The sequence below is a fragment of the Diospyros lotus genome, chromosome 3 (genome assembly GCF_014633365.1).
Source record: "Diospyros lotus cultivar Yz01 chromosome 3, ASM1463336v1, whole genome shotgun sequence".
NCBI classification, from domain to species: Eukaryota; Viridiplantae; Streptophyta; class Magnoliopsida; order Ericales; family Ebenaceae; genus Diospyros; species Diospyros lotus.
In genome coordinates this window covers 687,501-710,798 of record NC_068340.1, presented here as the reverse complement: position 1 = coordinate 710,798, position 23,298 = coordinate 687,501, and the positions used below count along the sequence as shown (strand labels likewise).

Here is a 23,298-nt window from a genome sequence, read left to right as displayed (position 1 = left end):
AAAATACAAAAATTCATATACATAAACAAAAATATTTCATTTTATATTAACATGGTATTTATAAAATATATTAAATATTTTAAAATATATTAAATATTTTAAAATATATTCAATATTATACTCATTTTATAGATCTTAATGAAATATTTCCATCGGTATATATATTTTATGATAATCTAATTTATATTTTTAATTATTAATCAAAATATACAAATATAATAAAAGTGATAAAGGATACAAAAGGAATAAGTTATTTTGAAGTTATACAAAGAGGGATAAAATTGAGAATAAAATGAAAAAGAAAATTTGGTGTTGGTGAATAGTGTAACACCAAATTTGACGTTACACTATTCACTCAACATCAAATTTGGCTATTGAAAATTGTGCCCAACAACACCATTTTGGTGTATTCATTGGAGACACTTTCAGCGCCAATTTGCAATTGGCGCTGCAATTGGTGCTCCATTAGAGCTGCTCTTAGGCATGCATTTCGATACTTCTCTTTCTCTGTATATATGTGTGCTCACCATGTATATTCAAGATGAACAATGTTGTCTTAAATCTCCGTATTATGTGGCTTTAATTCTTGGAAAATCTTAATTCGATGGAAGTTAGGGCTTATTCGATGTTGATTCTGATTTGGAAAATATTTCCTGGAGTGTGTATGTATATGTCGTTTCCATCTTTACTTTAATCAAATTGTCGGAATCGTGTAGAGATTGCAGTTTCTTCGCTGGAAATGACGTTCTCATATATTTACTGCTATTGGATAATCAAATTCTTTTAAAGATTGGATCTTCGCAGTGAACCCATTTTGATCTTTGACTCTTTATGCGTGGCAGACTTTAGTTCTTGTTGAGATTCTGTAGCAGAAGCAACGTTTCTTGGATTGTTGCAATGAGGAATAGCGAGCGTTTTGCTAATATTGCCCTAGCAGGTACGCTACTTCTTTGCATTTCGATGATAATTGTGAAAAATTTGGAGGCAGATACTTGGTTTTCTTTGATAACTGCTCCTTGTTTAAAGGTCTCTAGCTGAAAAAAAAATGCTGTTACAGGCATTTGCATGACTGCATGAACTGGGAGTTCATGAGATTCGTTCCCTTTAAATAATGTGTACAAATACATATTTACTGTCATTTGAGTGATCCCTCAGCCATATTATGCTTTTCTTACGGAGCCTGTCTTCATGTAGTTCTATGTGGTCTTGTTTTATAGTTTCTAATTTTGGTAATTATATGTTTTAACTTTTTTCTTTTGTTCTGGAGAGGAAAGGAGGCATGAATTCTGGACTCAAAATATGATGTGCAGTAAAGGTGGTCCATTCCAAATTGTGCTTTATTTTTGTTTTCTTTTCATGTTATTGAAGAAAATCATGTTAGAGTCGTGTGGCACTGTGGCTCTGTTGGGATTCTGATGAAGGGGCAAGGTCTGGTTGCCAATTTGAACTTTGTTGTTAAATGGTTAAAAGCATTTTCTGTTTTATAGATATTGTTTCTAAGATTCCCCCTTAGAAGATTTTTATTTTTTGTTGGAGGAAAATGGATCTTGTTTGTGATAGTACTTTGGAATTCCAATAAATTGACATGTTTTATGCTGGATTATTTGGATCTTTTATTTTGGTTCTGTATTACTGTCTTGATTGAAGATTATGATTTGTCTAGTGGGTTGTCAAATAAGCTGTTTCTCAAATAGTACTACAGGAGCTTTTGTTGCCGAGGTCTGAATTGAAGGAGCCTGAAAATATCAGACATGTTTGAGTGATGATTGGTCATTGGGGGTCACTTAGAAATTTCGAGAATGTAGAAAGAAAGGTGTTCCTTGAGATACTTTGATCTATCTGACTGCATTAGCCACTCCTTTCAGTAGGTATTTATTCATTTAGAACTTGTGCGTTTGCTAACTATTGTGTTGTACTGTTCCTTTGGTTCCTATTTTTCTTTTGTTAGTGTGTTTGTAGCCCCCCCCCCCCTCTCTCTCTCTCTCTCTCATGTGTGTGTGTTTTCTTCCTTTCCTTCTTGAGTGCTTTAAGTCTCTTATGGTAATGCCGAAACTCCTTGACATGAGAGAAGTACAAAGAGTTTGAGGTATAACCAGTCATGAATAATCCTAAATAGTTTTTAATCCCTGAATGCCTGGAATAGTTGTCACTCTTGCACTAAGGAGATATGCCACCTTGTGGTTAAATACATTTAGGAGTCTATGCAAGTCAAGTGGAATTGGTAGGTGTAACTGAAATTCTATGGTTCTCATTTTGTTATGGGACCACACTTTTTCTGGGGCAATGGTCTCTGTGATTTACTGTGCATTGTAAACCACTGCAGGTTTGACTTTGGCACCGCTGTTTATAAAGGTAGATCCAAACTTAAATGTAATTTTGACCGCATGCTTAATGGTTTACGTGGGTTGCTACCGCTCAGTAAAGCCAACTCCTCCTTCAGTAAGTAGAACTGGCTATCCATGTTGTGACCTATCTTCATTTGTACAATTATCTTTCTTTCAATCTAAATGAAACTCACTTAAAATTGACTTCTGTAATCTGCAGGAAACAATGTCTAATGAACATGCTATGCGTTTCCCTTTAGTTGGGAGTGCGATGCTTCTGTCGCTATTCTTACTGTTTAAGTTTCTGTCCAAGGATTTGGTTAATGCCGTTTTGACATGCTACTTCTTTGTACTCGGCATTGTTGCTCTCTCGTATGTTCTTGCCATTCTTCTACACTTAACATATTTCGCAAGCTTTCATTCGGTTTGATTTGTCCTCATCATTACCTCAATCCTCCCCCCCACCCCACCCCCCCCCCCCAAAAAAAAATCCACTTTCCACAAGGAAACACTGTTACCTGCAATCAGAAGTTTCTTGCCAAAGCATTGGAATGAAGAATCCATTGTTTGGCGTTTCCCCTATCTCTGTTGTATGTGCCAACCTCGACTCTTGTTTTGCATGTTTATTTTAAAAGCTTTTATTTGATGTTTTATTATTGTCATTTGCAATAGTGATCTTGCATTTTGCACAACAATCAATGTTAATCCTTTCAATCATATGGATATTTTCTAATTGTAGTGTCACTTTGAGGTTTTATTTGTTAATCAATGTGTAGATTACACATCAAAAAATGAAAAAATAAATTGTGTGCGCAGAAATTTATTGCTATTTGACCTTGGAGTCATGAATCCTTTTCATGAATGGAGCTTTGTCTAAATTTCAATGTGTTACGTCTTTTGCTATGCTGGGTATCAAAGATTGTTACACACACACAATGTTGCACATCAGCTGGGACTCACTCCCAAACACATGGTGACGCTTGTCCAAGCATGTTTTATTACTTTTTGATTTTCCTGAACTAAGCACCCATTTGGATTCTGGTAGGAACCCCCCCCCCCCCCCCCCCCCCCCCCCCGCCCCCAAATTGGGGGAAGCATGCTCTGCATGCATATTGAAAAATAAATTATAGGGCAATAACTATTAATTCTGAAACTCAAAACTACCATACCCCTTTATGGATGGTGCTTTTTAAAGTAACAATAACAGTTACTTTTTTTGTTCACGTTTTTTTCCTAATAAGTATGTATGTTTCCTTGTGTTGTCTCTTATGGCTGTTAGATTCAGCTCATGCACCTTCTGTCTAATTTTAAGCAGCTTGCCATTTATTTTTAGAAGTGCCATTAAATTTGTGTTAGTATCAATACTTTTTTGCTTACTATTTTCTAGAATTTTGATAATAACATCCTATTCCTAATAGTAGTTCTTACCCAAATAAGAAAAATTACACCCATGAAAAATTCACTTCAAAAATTATGTGGTGTTTATCTATGACACTGTAATGGGATTGAGGAAGTAATCATTTTAAAAGGGTTTTAATGGTTGCATTTGCAAAAACCATTTTCAATTTCTTGATATGAAAATATTTGACGTCTTAGTTGTGATTAAGGTTGGAGAGGAAGAGTGTATGTGATAGGGATCTAGGAATGAAGATATATTTTGAGAGAAAAGGAAGAATAGCAAGAATCCGAAAAAGATTAGGAATAGTTTTATGTTATATCTAAAAAAGAGTAAGATTAGGTTTGTTATATGTTATTTTTAATTTCTAGTTGGAATATGTTCTTAAAAATTTCAAAGCAGGATGGACCAAATGCATATGTTATTGATGTACCATTAAACTTTGGTTTTAGCTATGTATGTTCAGGACCTTGTTACATACAAAGACCATGTGTTAGCACCTTAGAGCTAACAAGGGTGGTTTATGATTCTGATAGGAGAATTTTGAGAGAATTGAAGGAAAGGGAGAGAGAGAGAGAGAGAGAGTCAGATTCTTTCATTCCATGATTTGGGGCTAATGCCTCAATACATATATATAATTGTCAGCTGTATCTTTTGGAATATACTCCAGGAGATGCCTAGTTGATAAAAGCCTTGGTACACCCCCTAATAGCTTACAAATATTATATGGACTATTCTACTCTTAGGAATGTGACAATACCCCTTCCCTTTCATGACATTTCTTCTATTCTGTAGTGGTAAAAGAAACGTTCACAATGTTGGGTCCATCGCCGAGGTTTATCCCCTTCAAACATTGGGATTTCTAGCCTCGACATCAGAGGATTAGTTTGGTTCACCTAGGAAACTTGAAGGGAGTTTTTGAAAGGGTACACCAACTCTTGGTGTATTAATGCTAGGGTTTTACCGTTTTAACACTTTTTCAAAAATATAAATAAGAACACAACGAAAGTAAGTTCAAGACCACCTTGCAAGACTCGGTTTTCCATGATCATATGCAATACAAAATCAAACCATGCCATAGTGGGTTTAACATACATACCTCACGGTGGTTTGAAGTCCGGTGTAGAGGCTGGAATCTCTTCTGAGGCGCAACGGTTGCATACCAACATCTCCCAAACAGATAACCAGTTAGACCGAACCGTCCCTTGAAAGCACAAATGGCCTACTTAGTCCACGCTTTGTGTAAGGAATGAATCCTACAACTTAACTTATGTGCTAGCCAAGCTAAATGTAGGAGATGGAAGATAAATAGATTCCAAAAATCAATAGACTCTCTATTAGGTTGGACTTGTTACACTAGCAACAATGGAATCAGGAGCAAAATGGGAGTAATGGCTAAGAGAAGTCCAACTAAAATGAGAAGGAAGAGAGTTTATGGCCAAGAGAAAATGTAGCAACAACTTGCAAATGGCCAAATGTTTCTCACACACTTCCAATTCTCTCCATGATCACCTATTTATATAGGAGGAGATGGCCATTTTATTTTCAATATAATATATCACATATTATATATAATGAAATTGCATTTTTTTTTCAATATAATATATCATATATATTATTTGAAGTGCTCTTTCCTTTTCAATAATATCTCATATATATTTGAAGTGCTCTTTTATTTTTAATATAATATATTATATATTATATATAATGGAAGTGCATTTTTCTTTTCAATAATATATCATATATATTATTTGAAGTACTCTTTTCTTTTCTAATATATTATATAGAATGGAAGTGTATTTTTCTTTTCAATAATATATCATATATATTATTTGAAGTGCTCTTTTCTTTTTCCATATAATATATCATATATATTATATATATAATGAAAATGCTATTTTCTTTTTCATATAATATATCTTATATATTATATAGATAATGAAAATTCTCTTTTAATTTTTATATATTGTATTTAAATTAATTCTCTCAATATAATATAATACATGTATAACTATTATACAAAAATTAATTACCCAATGAGAACCATTCTCATTATTAATATCTTTGTAAAAATTATTAAATCTTAATGAAGATTACAGCTTTCATCGCTTAATCAACCACTACACTCGGATATGCGTGTGACCTTTTAGGTTCACCATTAAGTAGCAATCAAGACACGTCAAACTCTTTGATGTCAACCAAACACTTTGGTTTACAATGAGGATCTCTCCATCTCCCCGATGTACCTCGAAAGACTCTGAGTGACAACTAGTATTATGTCAGGGTGATCCTACCAGTAATGAAGTCATACTTCTTGAGAACCTATTTGGGCTTTCGATTCTCGTGTATCATAATCCTTCCATCGATTAACATCCTGATCGAGTGGGAGTCATGGATTGATCAAACTCACTAACTCGATAGTTATGCCAAGATCTAGTGTGGTGTGATCGAGATGACACACTAAAACACATTTCGATATTAGAAACACCTTTTCAATCATGTATACCCTAGCAAGGGGTTTATATAACCACAATAACAATTAATCGCATAGGATGTTCACCTCACGCTGGAGGTCGATGGATCCCATTAGCAATCATCTGCCTCTATACGCCATTGCACAGGAACCACACAGTGCATCTCCCACCCGGTAATCGGATGGTTCTTAGCAACGGCAAATCCTTGGTACTAACATACAAGACAATTGTGTTGCCTTCGGTTTAAGGACCAATAACACAATCAAAGGCAGTGACATATTATAGATCCTTTCAGTTATGTGATCTATCACCTGTGTCACATTCAGTATATGTTCAACTAACACTTACTCACATGTTTACTGTATCTATCTCATGGATTGTGGTATGCGACTCACTATCTTTTATGATTAGTATCTCATACTAATCAAATGTAGTAACTCATGTGCCAGTCTGTAATTGATTAATCATAGCTCTCTGCTGAGAAATCTAAGGACTGAGAATACTTTTAAGAAATCCTTAATCCGAAAGTCTTTGTCATATATTCTTTAACACTTAAAATAAGAATATCATCTGGAAATCAAAGGGTTTATTCATATAATTGATTGGAGAGGTATGAATGAAGATATAATCTTAAAATATGAAATTATATTTTATTATATTTGCAAGAATTATATGATTAGTCCCATAATTACAATTTTCATATGCCATCTAAATTTAGCATTAGGGAACTAACACTAATAGTTTTTTGCAACATACTCCATCTGTTCTTCTACCACCGATATACCTCTCGATCTTGTGATGATGGGTGTTGCTGTGGAACGTGGAGGGAAGTCCATCGGCATACTCGCACTAGGCTGTCGGGAAAACATAGTGAGTGTAGCACTCAGCTGCTGCTCAAACCTGAGAATTCTTTTCTAAGGTGCGAGAAGTATCCTCGCAAGTTTCTCTCAATCATCGATATGTCTACGCGGATGTGACTAACTTCCTCCTCAATGTGAAGGATTCCCACTTCTATTGTCTCTAGCCTCTCGTCTACATGCTCATGGTTCTGTCGGATGCCTAGCTGCAGAGGATCCAGCTTCAACTCCAGTTGTTTCATTCGGGTGCCTTCCGCCATCCTCCTTGTTGATACCCACAACTGTTTCCTACCTTGTTCATCGGAACCACCTGGCTAAGGTGTCCAATCACTGTCTCTCCTACTCTACCGTCCTTCGCTTATTTAATCATGCTCGACTTGATCGGTCAATAGTTCTGATCGGGGTGGCGCCTGGCTTCGATCGCTCGAACTGTGTGGTTCACCAGAAGGGCCTCCTCAAGCCAATGACCGCCTGGCTCTGATACCAATTGTCAGCACCTTAGAGTTGACAGGGTGGTTTAGGATTCTGATAGGAGAATTCTAAGAGAATTCGGGGAAGAAGAGAGAGAGAGAGAGAGATTCTTTCATTCCATGATTTGGGGCTCAATACATATATATAACCGTTAGCTGTATCTTCTAGAATGTACTCTAGGAGATGCCTAGTTGATAACCGCCTTGGTAAACCCCCTAACAGCTTACAAAAATTATGTGGACTATACTACCCTTAGGAATGTGACACCATGTTAGTCTCTTGAGTGTTTTTATTGTCACGGAACCAAGGCCAATTTTGTTGCGGCTTAATTTACTTGTTATTTCTCTTTGTTGTTCAATTGCAATTTTCTTTTTCCAAGCTGTTAGTTAGTTACAGAGAATGTCCAGTTGTAAAGGAGGCTAGGATAAGACAAAATAGTTGGTTATGAGGGTTGTGATCTGCTGTGGCAGCACCCTAGGACAGCTATATAAGCTCAATCTATCCCTGTAAGACGTTATCGATTATGAAAAGAAGGAATACAGTCCTTATTCTCTCTCAACTTCTCTCAGTCTCTCTCTTTCTCTCATTCGCTTCCAATCTCTCCCATTCCTTCCTTCGTTCTCTAGCTTCCTCGTTTAATACACATTGAACTAGAAGGCTAACGATTGTCACATTTCATAACTGTGACATTTGGTATCAGAGCATCAATTCCGGCAACACAGTAACATCGCGAGGGTAATGGCCGAAGGAACTCCCATGAAGAATATGGAGTCGCAACTCCAGCAACTCACTTCGACCGTGGGGGAGTTCCAACATCGCGTGGATCATTTGGAACTGGGATCTAAGAAGAATTACGAGGCTATCGATGGACTGGAGTGTAGGCTTGAAGGTGGTTTGAATTAGATGAGGGAAGATATCAACCAGATGAGGGAGAAGATGGGGAATCAGCTTCAACGATTCATGCTGATGTTCACCCAGCAAAACCAGGTAAGAATAGGCCCCGACTTCCCTCCTAGAACTAGAACATAACCTATTTTACAAAATGAAAGGATGAACCGAGGAAATGGTGCTTCGGAGGTTGAGGTTGAGTAGGACGATGAGATCGAAACTGAAACACGGAGCGAAATGGAGGATAGGCTTACTCCGCCTCAACCAGAATTTCCCATGCCTCGAATGGAGATTCCGGCATTTGAAGGAACTAATCCTAGGTGGTGGATTAGGAAGTGTGAACGGATGTTCGAATGGTATAATGTGCCAGCAAAAAGAAGGGTGGCCTTGGCTGCTGCTTACTTTGACGATATGGTAGATGCATGGTTCCAAGGGTGGACCCGAACAAGGGAGAATTATACTTGGAGGGAATTTTTAGAAAAGCTATGTGAAAGGTTCGGGGAGAGGACCATGTTGGACACTATAGAGGAATTCAATAAATTAAGACAAGCGGGGAATGTGGGGTCTTACTTGAGACGTTTTGAGGAGTTGAGGTCATTGATGAGTAACAATGACCCCTACCTGTCAGAAGCTTATTTTGTTTCTAGCTTCCCTAGCGGCCTCAATGAGGATTTGCGACCGATGGTAAAAATGATAAGGCCTTGGACAATGGAACAAACTGCGGAGAGTGCCAAGTTGTAGGTGCTGGTGGTTGAAGCCCTTATAAAAAAGCAGAGACAACAACAAAAAGTGATGTCTGGGGGAAATTGGTAGCAAGGGATGAGCAGCAAAGGGACTTATAGAGACTCAATGAAAGGAAATACATGGGGAAGAAATGTGGGTGGTCCATATCAAGGGGGACGGTTGCAGGAGCCTAGGAGGCAACCCGTCGCATGTTACAGGTACGGTGATAGGTGTTATCCTGGGCACCAATGCAAACGCCAATTGTTACTACTAGAAGGAAATAGGGATGGTGAACTGGAGGCGGAAGAAGTAGAAGAAGTAGAAGGTTTCAGGGAAATTAGAGGGGAGAATGATGGAGAAATATCCCTCCATGCCCTCAAAGGGATCACCAACAACAAGATAATTAAGATTGAAGGGAAGGTGAAGCAAGGTAGCTTGTCAATTTTAATTGACAATGGGAGCACACATAGTTTCCTTGACGATAGCACCGCTAGGAAGCTAAAGTGCCAACTCACTGGGACATCGCCCTTGAGTATGGTCTTTGCCAATGGAAATCGGTTGTTGAGCAATTCTGCTTGGCTGGGTTTCATATGGGAAATGTAGGAAGAAAAATTTGAGGTAGACCTTAGGTTGTTGCAGCTAGGAGGGTGTGATGTGGTGTTAGGAGTGGATTGGATGAAGGGGGTGAGTCCCATAAGCTTTGATTTCAATCGAATGGAAGTCTCCTTTGAAAAAGAAGGGAAAAGAATGATGCTTACAAGTAGGCAAGAGATTGCGACCTACAAGATGATTACGGGTAAGAGGCTGCAAAGGGTCTTCAAGAGCAAATGGAGTCAGTTCACACAGCTATTTTCCATTGTGGAAATGGAGGAGAATCCTAATGGGGAAGGGCTGGAGGGGAGCTACAACTCACTGTCAGCCACCAGCAACAAGGTGCTGACCAGGTATGCACACAACCCTTTATTGATGAGTTGTTGGCAGACTTTAAGGATCTCTTTGTGGAACCAAAGACCCTTCCTCCTAACCGAACTTTGGACCATGCCATTAACCTAAAACCAAATGCAGAGCCAGTCAATGTCAGGTCATACAGTTATGCCCTCGTCCAAAAAACTGAAATCGAACGGATGGTAAAAGAGATGATGAGCCAATCTTTCATTAGACTAAGCCAAAGCCCCTTTGCTCCCCCCGTCCTATTGGTAAAGAAAAAAGACGGCACTTGGCGCTTTTGTGTAGATTATCACCAACTTAACTCTCTAACCATCAAAGATAAATTTCCCATACCCCTTGTTGAAGACCTTATGGATGAGGTACACCAAGCCAAGTTCTTTTCCAAGTTGGATCTGCGCTCTATCACCAAATAGGATGAAGCTCGAGGACATCCACAAAACGGCTTTTCGAACACACCATGGTCATTTTGAGTTCTTGGTGACGCTCTTTGGGCTCACCAACGCCCCAACCACTTTCCAATCTTTAATGAACTAGATATTTGAACCCTATCTAAGGAAGTTCATCCTTGTGTTCTTTGATGACATCCTTGTGTATAACCCCACATTAGACCAACATCTCATCCACCTAAGAACCATTCTTGAGGTCCTTAGAAGAAACCAGCTATTCATCAAAAGATCTAAATGTGCATTTGGCCGAAACCAAGTGGAATACTTGGGACACTTAATTTCAGAGGAGAGAATCAGCACCGATCCAAGAAAGGTAGAGGCTATGCTCAGTTGGCCAAAACCCACTACAATAAGAGCTCTTAGGGGATTTTTAGGGCTTATTGGTTACTACTGCAGGTTTGTTAAAGGGTATGGGGTCATGAGCAAACCACTTACAAACTTGTTAAAGAAGGAAAACTTCCAGTGGGGGCTGGAGGCAGATTTTGCTTTTGAAGAGCTGAAGGTGGCGATGAGCAGGGTACCCACACTAGGATTGCCGGACTTCAACAAGCCTTTTGTGCTTGAGACAGATGCTTGTGGAGTTGGAATAGGCGCAGTACTGATGCAAGATGGAAGACCATTGGCTTTTCTGAGCCAAGCCCTTAGCCCTAAACACCTTGGACTGAGCGTTTATGAGAAGGAGTTCCTGGCTGTACTAATGGCTGTGGAAAAATGGCGCCATTATTTGGAAGCGGGAAGGTTTGTAATCAAGACGGATCACGAGTTCTTGAAGTTCTTGCTCCAACAAAAACTTCAAACTCAACTCCAAAAGAATGGGATGGCCAAACTAATGGGGTTGGACTACTCTATTCAATATAAGAAAGGAAAGGAGAACCTAGCAGCAGATGCAATATCCAGGTGCTAAGAGGAAGAAGGTGCTGTCGCCCTGACTGTGGTAATTCCCGAATGGTGTAAGGAGGTGGTGGACAGCTATGAGGGAGGCGACCATATTAAAGGACTGCTGGAACAATTGGCTCTAGGAAGTAGGGAGGCAGAAGGATATACGATGGTGGATGGGTTGTTGAGATATAAAGGCCGGATAGTAATAAGCCACAAGGAGGAGCTTAAGAGGAAAATTCTGCAGTCACTTCATGAGTCTCCTTTAGGGGGACATTCAGGCGTCCAAAACACCTACTTGAGAGTGCGACATCTATTCTACTGGCCGAGGCTTAGGGTGATGGTCAAGGACTTTGTTCTGGGGTGTGATACATGTAAGAGGTGCAAACATGAGAACGTGGCATACTCAGGACTTCTGCAACCACTGCCCATTCCAGAACAGTCATGGACAGGTGTATCCATGGATTTCATCGAGGGGCTGCCATGTTCCGAGGGCAAGGATTGTGTGATGGTGATTGTCGGCAGGCTGACCAAATTTGCACACTTTGTGGGGCTAGTGCACCCCTACACAACCCAAGAAGTGGCAAGGGCATTCATTGATCGAGTAGTAGCAATGCACGGGGTCCCTAAGACTATCATATCAGACCGGGATGAGATCTTCACTAGCCACTTTTGGAGGGAGTTGATGAAAAACATGGGCACAGAACTCAACCTATCGACTGCCTATCACCCTCAATTTGATGGGCAGACAGAAAGAGTGAACCAAAGTCTTGAAACCTACCTTCGCTGCGTGTGCTTGCTGCAACCTAAGAGTTGGCATAGGTGGTTAGCTCTAGCACAGTGGTGGTACAATTCCAGCCACCATGCATCTATAAAGATGTCACCCTTTGAAGCTGTATTCGGGTTTAAACCTCCAAACATATAGAGACTTCAATCCAAGACCCCCCTACTTATTTGGACAACGCACATCCTGCCACGCTACCTTAGCTTTTATCCCCATCCGTCCTACTCCAGAGGAAATTTCTAATAATGCCCTCTAATTCCTTAATCACTCGCTTAGGCAATAGAAAGATAGACGCCCAATACAAATAGATTGTAGGTAGAACTAAATGTGTCAGTTGAAGCCTACCCCAAAAAGATAGTGACCGACTACGCCATGAAGACACTCGACACCTAACCTTATCCAAAATGGGCTTATAATCCCCATAGGTTAATTTCATCGATAACAATGGGACACCCAAATATCTCATAAGAAGTTGACCCTGACCGAACCCCGAAGCTAGAAACAGCTCATCTTCAAGACTTCATCCTGGCGAGAAACAAAACAATCACTCTTCGTGGGGTTAGGACAAAGACCAGACAATGGAGCAAATTTCTCCAAACACTCATTCAGGATTCTTATCGATGCAACATCTCCATGAGAGAACAATAAAAGATCATCCACAAACATGAGAATCACCATCCTTTATTGCTTACATCTCCAATGGAACTTGAATTCAGGAGATTGAGTACACCAGTTAACCATACCCTGCAACACTTGTATAACTAGAACAAACAAATAGGGTGATAGCAGGTTTCCCTGCCTCAATCCCCTACCTCTCGGAAAAAACCCATGCAATTGTCCATTTATCTTAACTGAAAATCGAGGAGTGGTGACACACTCCTTAATCTAACCACAAAATCATGGAGGGAAATTCATCAACTGAAGAATCACTAAAAGAAAATCTTAGTCCACCGAATCATAAGCCTTCGCAAGGTCAACTTTAATGGCACAACATGACAGACCCCTATAAAGATGGTATTGATACACTAACTCTTGAGCCAACAAAACATTATCTCTTCTAGATTAGCTTGGCACAAAAGTTGCTTAGGACTCATCTACTAAACCTGAAAGCACAACCTTTAGCCTATTAGTCAATATCTTTGTAATGATCTTATACACAACAATACAACACGAAATCGTCTTAAATTGGGTAGGAGAATCTGGATGGGAAACCTTGGGAATTAAATCGATCACTGTAGCATTGACCTTTCCCAATAAACGACTAATACTAAAAAAACTCCTAACAGCTTCCACCATATCTGATCCCACCACTCTCTAGGCCCTCCTAATGAACTTTATCGTGAAACCATGAGGCCTAGGCACTTTATTATCTCCCATCTGCATAGAGCCTGCCTAACTTCTTCCGGAGTCAGAAGAGCCATAAGCCCCTCCCACTTATCACTAGTCACTTGTCTGTTCACATAAGGGGCAATATCGCTCAAATGAAAACTCGACACGTGAACACTTCTACCCAAAAGATTCTTATAATAATCGACTAATGTCCCAACCACCTCATCACTAGAGTCCATAGTGGAACCATCCTCCCTTTGCAGACTAGGAATCTGCCTATGGTTACGGCGAGTCATCATAAACTAGAAGAAATACTGAGAACTTTGGTTTCTCTCCTCTGACTAATGCACTTGTGCTCGCACCTGAAAGAAATCCGACTCTTGGGCTAATGCAACCAACAAATCCCTATTTAATCAAGCTCCCATTGATGGAGAACATAATCACTAGGACTATCAATGAGATTCTGCTGAACCTAGGATAACTTAGCCTAAAGATCCATTACTCTCTTAGTAATATGACCATGAGAACTATTAAGGGATTTCATGGCCATTTTTACTGCCCTAAGCTTACAAACCAAGCGATCTCTCCTGATCTACCTCCTCATTCCTAGCATAAACACCACTCAACAAGAGGGGAAATAAAACTATCACCAAAAACACGAAAATGGAAAAACTGATCGAATTTTTCCAAGCACACGAAATTGACAACCGTAGGATCATGTCCAATCCAAATTTGCCAATTCTCACAACAATCATAATCAAACACCCAATCTTAAAATGGCATTATGTGATGTGAGATGTCACATGCCTGATTCTCCCGAACTCGAGTCTTCATGAGCACCACTACGGACAACTTATACTGAGCAATGAGAGAATAGACCTCTCATTTCTTTGGGGCTTGATTCAGACTCCTAACATTCCATGATGCAGATTGCATCATGGATCATCCTGATATAATTGTATAGTAATGGTACCAATACCCAAGAGGGGGTGAATTGGGTTGTTTAAAAAATTGATTGAATTTGAAAATCTTTTTGATAAAAAAGGAGATTTTAGTGCAAGTGAGGATGATTGAAATGTTTGGAACAGTAAATGAAACAAAGAGAACAAACAAATGAGGGACACAACAATATATAGTGGTTCATCTTATACCAAGCTTAATCCACTACCTTAGTTCCTTAATAAGGATTTTTTAAGCAATTCACTATAATCCTCTTATCACTTCGGATATGCCCTCTAGCAACAAGTTAGGAATATAAAATCTCTTGCTTAAAGAAACAAGTCTTATAGCAACAAGTTAGGAAAAACAATCCTCCTACAAGCAATGTAGGCCCTCTAGCAAAACAAGTTAGAAAAAATAAACCTCATGCTCAAACACAAATAGGTCCTCTAGCTGGATGAGCTAGGAACATGAGATTGATACAAGAAGAGAGGATCTAAGAGTATACACTCTTAGTTACAATTTCCTTCAAGAAGGAATGCAAGACTTGAAATTAAAATTATACAAAGTGAATACAAAGTCTTGGAGAGAAAAATGAATAAGCAATGAAGCACAAAAATGAATAAGTACTTGAGAGCTTGTAATGAGATCACTTGGACCTCTTGAATCATCCATCTACTCTCTATTTATAGTGCATGACGAGATATTGTGAGAATATAATCGTTGGAAGTGGGAAGAACACTTTGGATGAGTGGACGAACTAGCTGTTGGAGATACTGGAACAGAAACAATCGACAACTTCAAGGAAACGATTGACATATTAGTTTGAAAAATCAAACTGCTGTCGACAGTTTTGAAGAACTGTCAACATTTATTGATGTAGGGGCTGTCAACATTTAGAAATCGAGAACAATCATTTTTTCTATTATAAAAGTCTGTCGACAGTTTATGCCAAAAACCATTAAAACGATCAACAGATCAGATGAATCTGTCAACATTTTGGACCAAACCATAGAAATAATCGACATGTTCTTTGGAATTGTCGACATTTTGGTTTTAGTATTCAAAATAACTTTGGCTTAAATGCTCCATTTTTTTCACTTATTAAAAACCAATTTTGATGAATTTCAATTGATTCAAATGATAGTTTATGGTATAGAGAAATTATTTTGATTCTTATAGAGCTTTAGATTGATTTTTTTAAAAAACTTATATCAGCTTATGCCACATATAGTTAATTTATTTTTTATCATCAAAACCAAAACGAAGAGCAAAATATCACATCCATGTGCTGCTCACTCCCTGGACCCTCCCCCGAAGGTTCCTGTTTCTTCTTCCCTTTGTCTCGTTTCCTCTTTCTCTCTTACTTAGCTTTGGACTTTGATTTCGACCTTCGATTTCCCGTATTAGCACTAGAACTCTCTGTCCTATCATGATCAACCATCTTCCCATCCTTACCTCATCGCTCCCCTAATCTGTCTCCCAATCCATAGCATCCTTTTCAAACACCTCAACAAGCATACAACTCTCACCCTGAGAAGGAATATCATCATCCTCCGTAGCTAATGGACATAACCTATTAGCTATATATGTGTCAATCTCTATAGGATTATAATGCACTGTCTTAGTGACACTATTTAAAATATCTATTGCAGGAAGGGGAACTGTATCACGCCTAACCAATTCTGCAATCCTAGAATTATCATTTCCTTTTTGAGTTCCACTAGTAGCTCTGTAATTAGCATAAACCCTTCCCTTATTAGACTCCCGAGAAACCTCCTCTCCCCCTCTAGGAACTCTTGCATCATTCCCAACATCCTTCTTAGGCTTACGAGGACAATTAGTCGCCGAATGACCAAATACCACGCAATGGTTACACACAGAAGGCATCCACTAGTACTCTACAAGCATATGTAGTACCTTCAGCTCACATGTGATCTCATCCAATCCTTGGTAAAGCTCAACAACCTTAGGAAATTTTGATGAAGCATGGATCTCAATGCATATTCTAACAAACCTTAGTCCAGACCTATCATCTATCATAGGATCTGCATGAATAAGACGCCTTAGCGCACTTGCTAAAGTAGAAAGACCCTTTCTATTCCACCTATCTGGAAAGGTGTTTGATGCGGGCCCTTACTATATTGCGGTGTTTGGGTTTGGGGGTTGGGTTTCGGGTTTCGGGTTTCAAGGGTCGGGGGTTTAGGGTCTAGGGTTTTTAGATTTTGGCTTTAGGGTTTGGGGTTTTGGGTTAGGGTTTAGGGTTTTTAGGGATTTGGGAGTTAGGGTTTTTAGAGATTTTGTGTTTTGGGTTTTTAGGGGTTTAGAGTTTAAAATTTAGGGTTTTTAGGGGTTCAAGGTTTAGAGTTTTTAGGGGTTTAGGGTTGAGAGTTTTGTTTTTTGGGTTTAGGGGTTTAAGGTTTAGGATTTTTTTTTTTAAAGCAAAAAATATATGTATAGATAGTGAAAACGTTTGTACATAACCCAAACTAGGGCATACCCTGGTGTACAATAACACAAGAACGCTTGAGATTCACACACAGACAGGATGAAAGCAACATAGAAGAAACAAAGGAGCAAAATGTGAAGGTAGCCACAAATAAAGCCACCAAACTAACAATCTGTACAAAGTGACGAACTAGGATTAGAGGAATGGACCAGTAAGAGTCACCAAAGATCGCTGCTAAGCAACCAACCTTGGGACACATACTAGACCAAACACTCAGGGCCACGACAGTCAATTCAAGTCCCACTCATGAACTACTGTTTTACTATGGAGACGCATAGGGGCTCGATCTGGTTTAGGGTTTAAGGTGTAAGGTTTGGGTTTTGAATTTACGGTTCGAGGTTCAAGATTTTTTTTAGGGTTTAAAGTTTTAGAGTCTAGGGTTTTTTTTAAGTAAAAAAGATATGTATAGATAGAGAAAAACGTCTGTACAAAACTAAACCCGGGCATACCCCAGTGTATAATAACACATAAAACAAGATAACAAGAACACTTAAGATTCACACACAAACGGGATCAAAACACCATAGAGTAAGTAAATGAGCAACATGAAATAAATGCTATGAAACACCTCCAGATCAAAGTGTCAGCTCCAAAACAACATCACTCTAAACATGTCCTCCGAGATAATGAGACTCCGCGAGGACCAATATTAAGCAGCAAACATAAAGGCAACCACATACAAGGCCACCAAACTGATAATGTGTACAGAGTGACAAACTAGGACTAGAGGGATGAACCAATAGGAGTCACCAAAGTTTGCTGTTGTGCAACCAACCACGGGACACATACTGGAACAAACACTTAGGGCCTCAATTGTTAATTCGAGTTTCACTTAGGAGTTATCATTTTACTATGGAGGCACACAGGAGCTCTGCCTGCTCCAAGTTACTATATAGGCCGACATATCGTTTGACTATGAAGAGGCACAAGGGATCTGCCCGCTCCAAGTTACTAAGTAGGCGACAAACCTGAGCAGGTGCGATCAAGTGGAAGTAAAGCCACTCTACATCACATCATGTACAAAGTAAGAGCTATGATCTAAGGAAAGTGCTAGCTTTGGTCATAGAATTTTGCAACTCCATGGTACTTAGTGATGCAATCGCATAGATCCAACACCGTCAATTCATATATAACTCTAGGAGCCTTCTACAGTTTGATTATGGAGACGCATAGGGGGTTTGCCCGCTCCAAGTTATTAAGCATAATGGCCTACCTAGACCAAGAGGGCTGGTTAGTTGGAAGCTGCCAGAAATGACGTATACACGATTTTGATGCGAAAGGGAGAAAGGGGATGGTGACCAACTGTGCCCACACGACACACTGTACCTAACGGGCAAGCTAGTTAGAAGACTGCTCGATTCCTCGCAAGCATCGGTTATTGTGTTCACATCACAAGAAGTAGACCATTGCCTGCAAAACCAATCGGTTAGAAATATGCCACGGGCTCTTACCCTTCCATTGAGTTGCCACCCATATAACTCCTATCTCCCATCGTCGCCAAGGCCATCGAAAATTTTTTTGAATGTCGAAAGAAGGCCAACACTTGCTTAGAATAGGAAAACTCAAAAAACAGATGATTGTGCTGCTCAGAATCTGCCTTGCAAAGAAATCATCTATTGGGGAAAAGTAAAAATAGGTAAACACAGTCAAGAGTATATAATTGCTCTCTAATTGCTAACTATAAAATAAACGAATGGGTAGGAACTCCATACCCAAACCAAACCAACCGATGCCATAGAACTCGATCTCGTTGCTCAAACGAACCTAATCGAGAAGGCACTATCTAAAATCGGAGTCTAACTCGGCACATCATGAATCCCAACCCTCAAAATTTAGTTTACAACTAGACATCCTAAGAATAGTGAACATCTCCAAACAGCCTTCCATTCTAGAAATATCATGATTTGGAGAAATTGACCAAATGTTTTTTTGTACATTGGAAAATGTTGAAAAACACCATTCATCAAAAAATATTTCAGCTTCGTACCTATCTGTGACCATACATCCAATTTTCATCATGACCTCTATATAAATTGTAATATCACTTTCCCATAAAAACTATGTGATAATTGAACACAAAAGGTGCATAATTGACCCCTATTCTAGTTCTCATGATTGAACACAAAAGGTGCATAATAAACACTGACATGACAACCTCTCAGCACCATTTTTGCAACTTTTGCACTATCTCTCACGAAGGATAATTGTATAGCTAATGGCATCACATGCAAAGTCAGATTAACCAGAAAAGAGAAACTGATAGCTAGAAAGAAAGATTAGGGGGGGGGGGGGGGGGGGGGGGGGGGGCGCGCGGAACACTAAGCATGCATCGCAATATCAACTTGAATTGATTCCATTCACAAACCTGAAATCTAGAGGTCCAGATGTTAAAGTACGGCGGCGCCTCAAAGATTTAAGGTTAATCGGTAACATCAAATTGGTCACAGAATTTCAGTTCTTGCTTTTAGACAGGTCCACGAATATGGCTAAGAAAACATAACTAAACTACATAAAGTACTAGTGCCAACAAGAAATCAAGGAACTAGGGGCTTCTGTTCACCTTCTTGTGTGTGGATGTGAATGGAAGTGCTTCCCCCTAGTGCTACTTACTTCTCTAAGGCTGTTTATCAGTAGCTAGCGGCGATTAGAATGACTACCATGAGAGGCGCCACTTCAAGGATCCATGACCGAATCGATGCCGCCGTCTATTGCTGCAGATTGGCCATCTTCACTTTTGCAAAACCCAGATGTTGAGGGAGTGAGATAACTAAGTACGGTTTAATAAAATTCTCCAAAACCAGTTAGGGTTTACGCCCGAATTGAATTTAATTCTTCTACACAAGCATGATTATAATTTAATTATTGATATGGTAACAACCTCTCTAATCAAAATTACAAGAAACAAATACATGTAGACTCGCATATCTTGGTTTGTTCTTCTTGTCACAAGTGTTAAGATTTTGATCTGATCTATTCAATTTGGGTGCTTTTGTTATTATCGATTTTGACAATTTGATAATATGAAAGTTAAACATAAAGGTATTCTTTCGTGCCCACAAGATCACTTTGGCAATACAGTCAGGCATTTTGTTTGCTTCAACTAATTCTACAGTATCTTCGTTGATTATGGAGCCGCTAAAGGGAAGACCCAAACCATGTCAAATAAGAAGGTAACTCCATTTAATTACATTTCATTTATTTAAGAGTAAGATACGTAACGTGGCACCTAATAAACTTTTAAAAAATTTAAATAAGATATATGGCATGTAATTATAATTAAGAGGAAGGCATGTGGCAACTTAATAAATAAATTTTTAAAGAACCTAAAAAAAGACAGTACGTGTCACTTAATAAATTTTCAAAGAATTTAAAGAAGACAAGTGGCACTCAAGACTCCATTTAATTACATCAAATTAAGAGTAAGACACGTATATATGGTTGGCACTTAAGAGGAATCCTATTTTTCATTAATCTCGTACGTACAAAGCATGCATATAATTGAGTTTGATCTTCTTCATCTTTTAAGAGATTTAATTCAAAATCAGCAACTTGATATTCGATATGTCGTTTCTTCTTCTGCTCAAACTGCATGGATGATGTAGACATATTTACCAAAGCCTTTAATTAGCATTTCCCAGGTTTCAACTTCTTTCCTTTAAATTGATTGATTGTTGATCGATCCAGCTCAGTTTCGTTTGAGGGAGGGAGGGAGGGGGAGTCAGTCCTCAAATGCTGTTGTTAATATATGCTACTTACTGATGCTCATTCTTCTAATGTTACTGTTGTTAATGGTCATCTTTTTTTTTTCTTTTTTTTTTCCAAATTAGCCTTCAAACTCACTGATCTAGATCAGTATAGTATAGTCTGACTTGAGGGGGAGTACTATTAAGGTGAAAAAATGATCACAAATGTTTGGACTTGAGAGTTTAATTTGTATAAGGCTTGTGTTTGTTTGGTATATTAAAAGAAAGCCCAATTTACATAAGCCCAGGTTGCTCTTGATTATATATGATTGGTTCATACCTGCCTGCCCTGTCAGCTTAAGTAGTTAGTCACTATTAGTTGTATCGGGTGCTTAATGAAATTTTAAACTGGGTATATATACTTGAGTCAATGCCTGTATTCCTAAATTATGTATTTGTCAGGACCCGAAGGTATGTGACGATCTGTCCAGTAGGCCGGGCAATTAACCGCGGAAAGGTCAGGTATGTAGATTTCCTTAATTTATTAGCACCTAACAATTTACGTAAATTGTCCAAGTAGTTGGAGGGGATAAACTTTGGGATAGATTAGGCATAGTGAAAGTCGTTAAAGCTAAATTTCTAAGTTAAGTGTTCATGTGGCTTGGAAAAAAAGTCAAAATTTTGAAGGTGGAGATAGGAAGCATGGTATTCTCGGTTGGCAATTAAGAGAGAGGGGAATGGCCTCTAGAAGCTTAAGTAAGAGAGGTTTAAGGTGTAAATCATGATTAGGCAAGTGAGGTGTGAGTGAAACCTGTGGGGGAGAATTACTTATGTAAAAATCTAAGGAATTAAGAAGAAAATAAGGGGATGAAATTGCAAGCTCTTCTCGTGCGTCTCTTTTCTCTCCAAAATCCACTCTTCTTCTTTAAACTCCAAGCTCAATCCCAACTTGCAAGAAGCTTCAATCCTATTAGTCATCAAAGGGAAGCAAGAATTAAGGCAAGTTCCCTCCCTATTCTCCCATTTTGAGCATTTATTTCTCTTGGAAGGTTAAGTTTGGGGTTCATGGGATTTTTCTCAAATCCATAAATTTAAAGTCTTAAAATGAAGAGATGAGGGTTGTGTAAGATGTGAATATCATGGAAGCGACGTGGGTATTGTTATGTGAGAGAAATCTAGTTTATTTCAAAGGAGGGTTTTTGGGGTTTTATTTTGGTTAAATCTTGATGTCTTGGATTTAAACCCCCTTGAAGTTGTTCTTGTGTGCCATGTGGGGCTTGTTTTCCTTGCAATTTCTTTGTGGAATGGTTGTTTTATGGATTGGATAGCATGGAGAGAATTGGCCTCTCTCCCTACTCTGCTTTCTGTCCTATTTCCAGCTCTTGTAGTGAAATGAGTCGACTTATTTCAAGAAAAGTCGACTTAAGGTTTTTCGAGTCGACTTAATTCCAATCCAATCGACTTAACAAAATAAGTCGACTTAATTTATTTTAAGTCAACTTAGCTTACGTCGACTCGCCAGAAATAACATATCGGTTAAGTCGACTTATTTTCAGTTAGCCAAAAATCTTGCTCTCGGTCGAGTCGACTTATTTTCCATTAAGTTGACTTAATGTAGATCAAGTCAACTTACCTAAATCTTAAGTTGACTTATCTTCCCAAAAATTGCCAAAAAGGTCTAGTTGCCCAAAAAGCTCAAATACCTTATATTTCATGCCCCAAATGAAGTTTTAGAGGCTTCAAGGCCGTAAAATAAGTGATTCTATCGTTAGAACTATGTATAATTATCATTTGCATAGCATGGCCTGAAAGTGTGGTAATTGTGCATCATGGACATGGTTTGACGTGATTATATGATATCATAATACATGTGCATGCGTGAGCACAAGCATAACTTGTTAATGCTGCACGTGCATTGGTATGTGACCACCAAACATGTTGCATGTGCATTGAAAAGAAATGAAAAAGAAAAATAACGTGCGTTGCAGTTGTGTATTGCCGAGATATATCTCCCAACAACCGGTGGGCCTAAGTATGCCCAATCAAAGTTACGCTCCTGCGGTGACGACTAAGGGGCACGTCCATTGGTGATGACCATGGCCGAGGTTATAGGTATATAGGAATATGGCTATAGCCAGTATATGAATTAGGACCTATGGTCCCTATGAGATTACAATTTCTTTGGTTGTAGGTATCAGCCACAGGTCAATATGTATTATTATGATGTATTTCTTATTACTATGTGGGCCACTAGCCATTTACATGTTTATTGACTTACATGTGTGCTTTGCATGGCATAGAGTATCATGGGTGGGTGCATGAGCTATTATAATATACTCCCTTGTCCAATTTTTACCACACCTGCCTTATGTCATAATAATTTAATTTCTGCCATGCTTTCTTTGTTGTTCCTTATGCTTACTAAGCCTTGTGGTTCACTTTGTATTTCTCACCATTCCAAGTAAGGGGAAAGAAGTGGCCGAAGAGGGATCGAGTAGGGTAGATAGGTAGCTTCATGTGTGCATCGGGGTGCCCTCAAATCAAGATCTTTGGAGTTTTGTCTGGTTCATGTATTTATTTACCAAATGTAACTTAAAGGATGCACTCAAAGCTTTTGTAAATGTTAAACATGTATGAAGTAGTGTGATGTA

At 38.9% G+C, this 23,298-nt stretch overlaps 1 protein-coding gene across 6 annotated transcripts; it reads left to right on the top strand.

The window, feature by feature from the left end:
* Positions 1-482: 482 nt before the first annotated feature.
* On the top strand, positions 483-23,227 carry LOC127796553 (signal peptide peptidase-like). 6 transcript variants are annotated; one of them, XM_052328734.1, is made up of 8 exons: positions 483-662; positions 843-937; positions 2,324-2,439; positions 2,545-2,696; positions 2,830-2,914; positions 20,004-20,134; positions 21,110-21,169; positions 23,110-23,227. In XM_052328734.1, exons 2-8 carry the CDS (start codon positions 898-900, stop codon positions 23,156-23,158), a joined length of 633 nt encoding a protein of 210 aa, XP_052184694.1. In that variant the 5' UTR covers positions 483-662; positions 843-897; the 3' UTR covers positions 23,159-23,227. The 6 variants fall into 6 exon arrangements, 5 of the variants coding, with proteins under 5 accessions (XP_052184694.1, XP_052184693.1, XP_052184695.1 ...); XM_052328733.1 differs by having other exon boundaries at positions 19,992-20,134; XM_052328735.1 differs by having other exon boundaries at positions 19,992-20,134; positions 21,110-21,172; positions 23,112-23,227.
* Positions 23,228-23,298: the final 71 nt, after the last annotated feature.

What these genes read in the sequence shown, in the direction of transcription:
- LOC127796553 (XM_052328733.1), top strand. Translation starts at nt 898, where the DNA reads ATGAGGAATAGCGAGCGTTTTGCTAATATTGCCCTAGCAG. An exon ending in TGCTAATATTGCCCTAGCAG is followed by an intron (nt 938 to 2,323) that starts GTACGCTACTTC and finishes AAACCACTGCAG; the next exon opens with GTTTGACTTTGGCACCGCTG. An exon ending in TAAAGCCAACTCCTCCTTCA is followed by an intron (nt 2,440 to 2,544) that starts GTAAGTAGAACT and finishes TGTAATCTGCAG; the next exon opens with GAAACAATGTCTAATGAACA.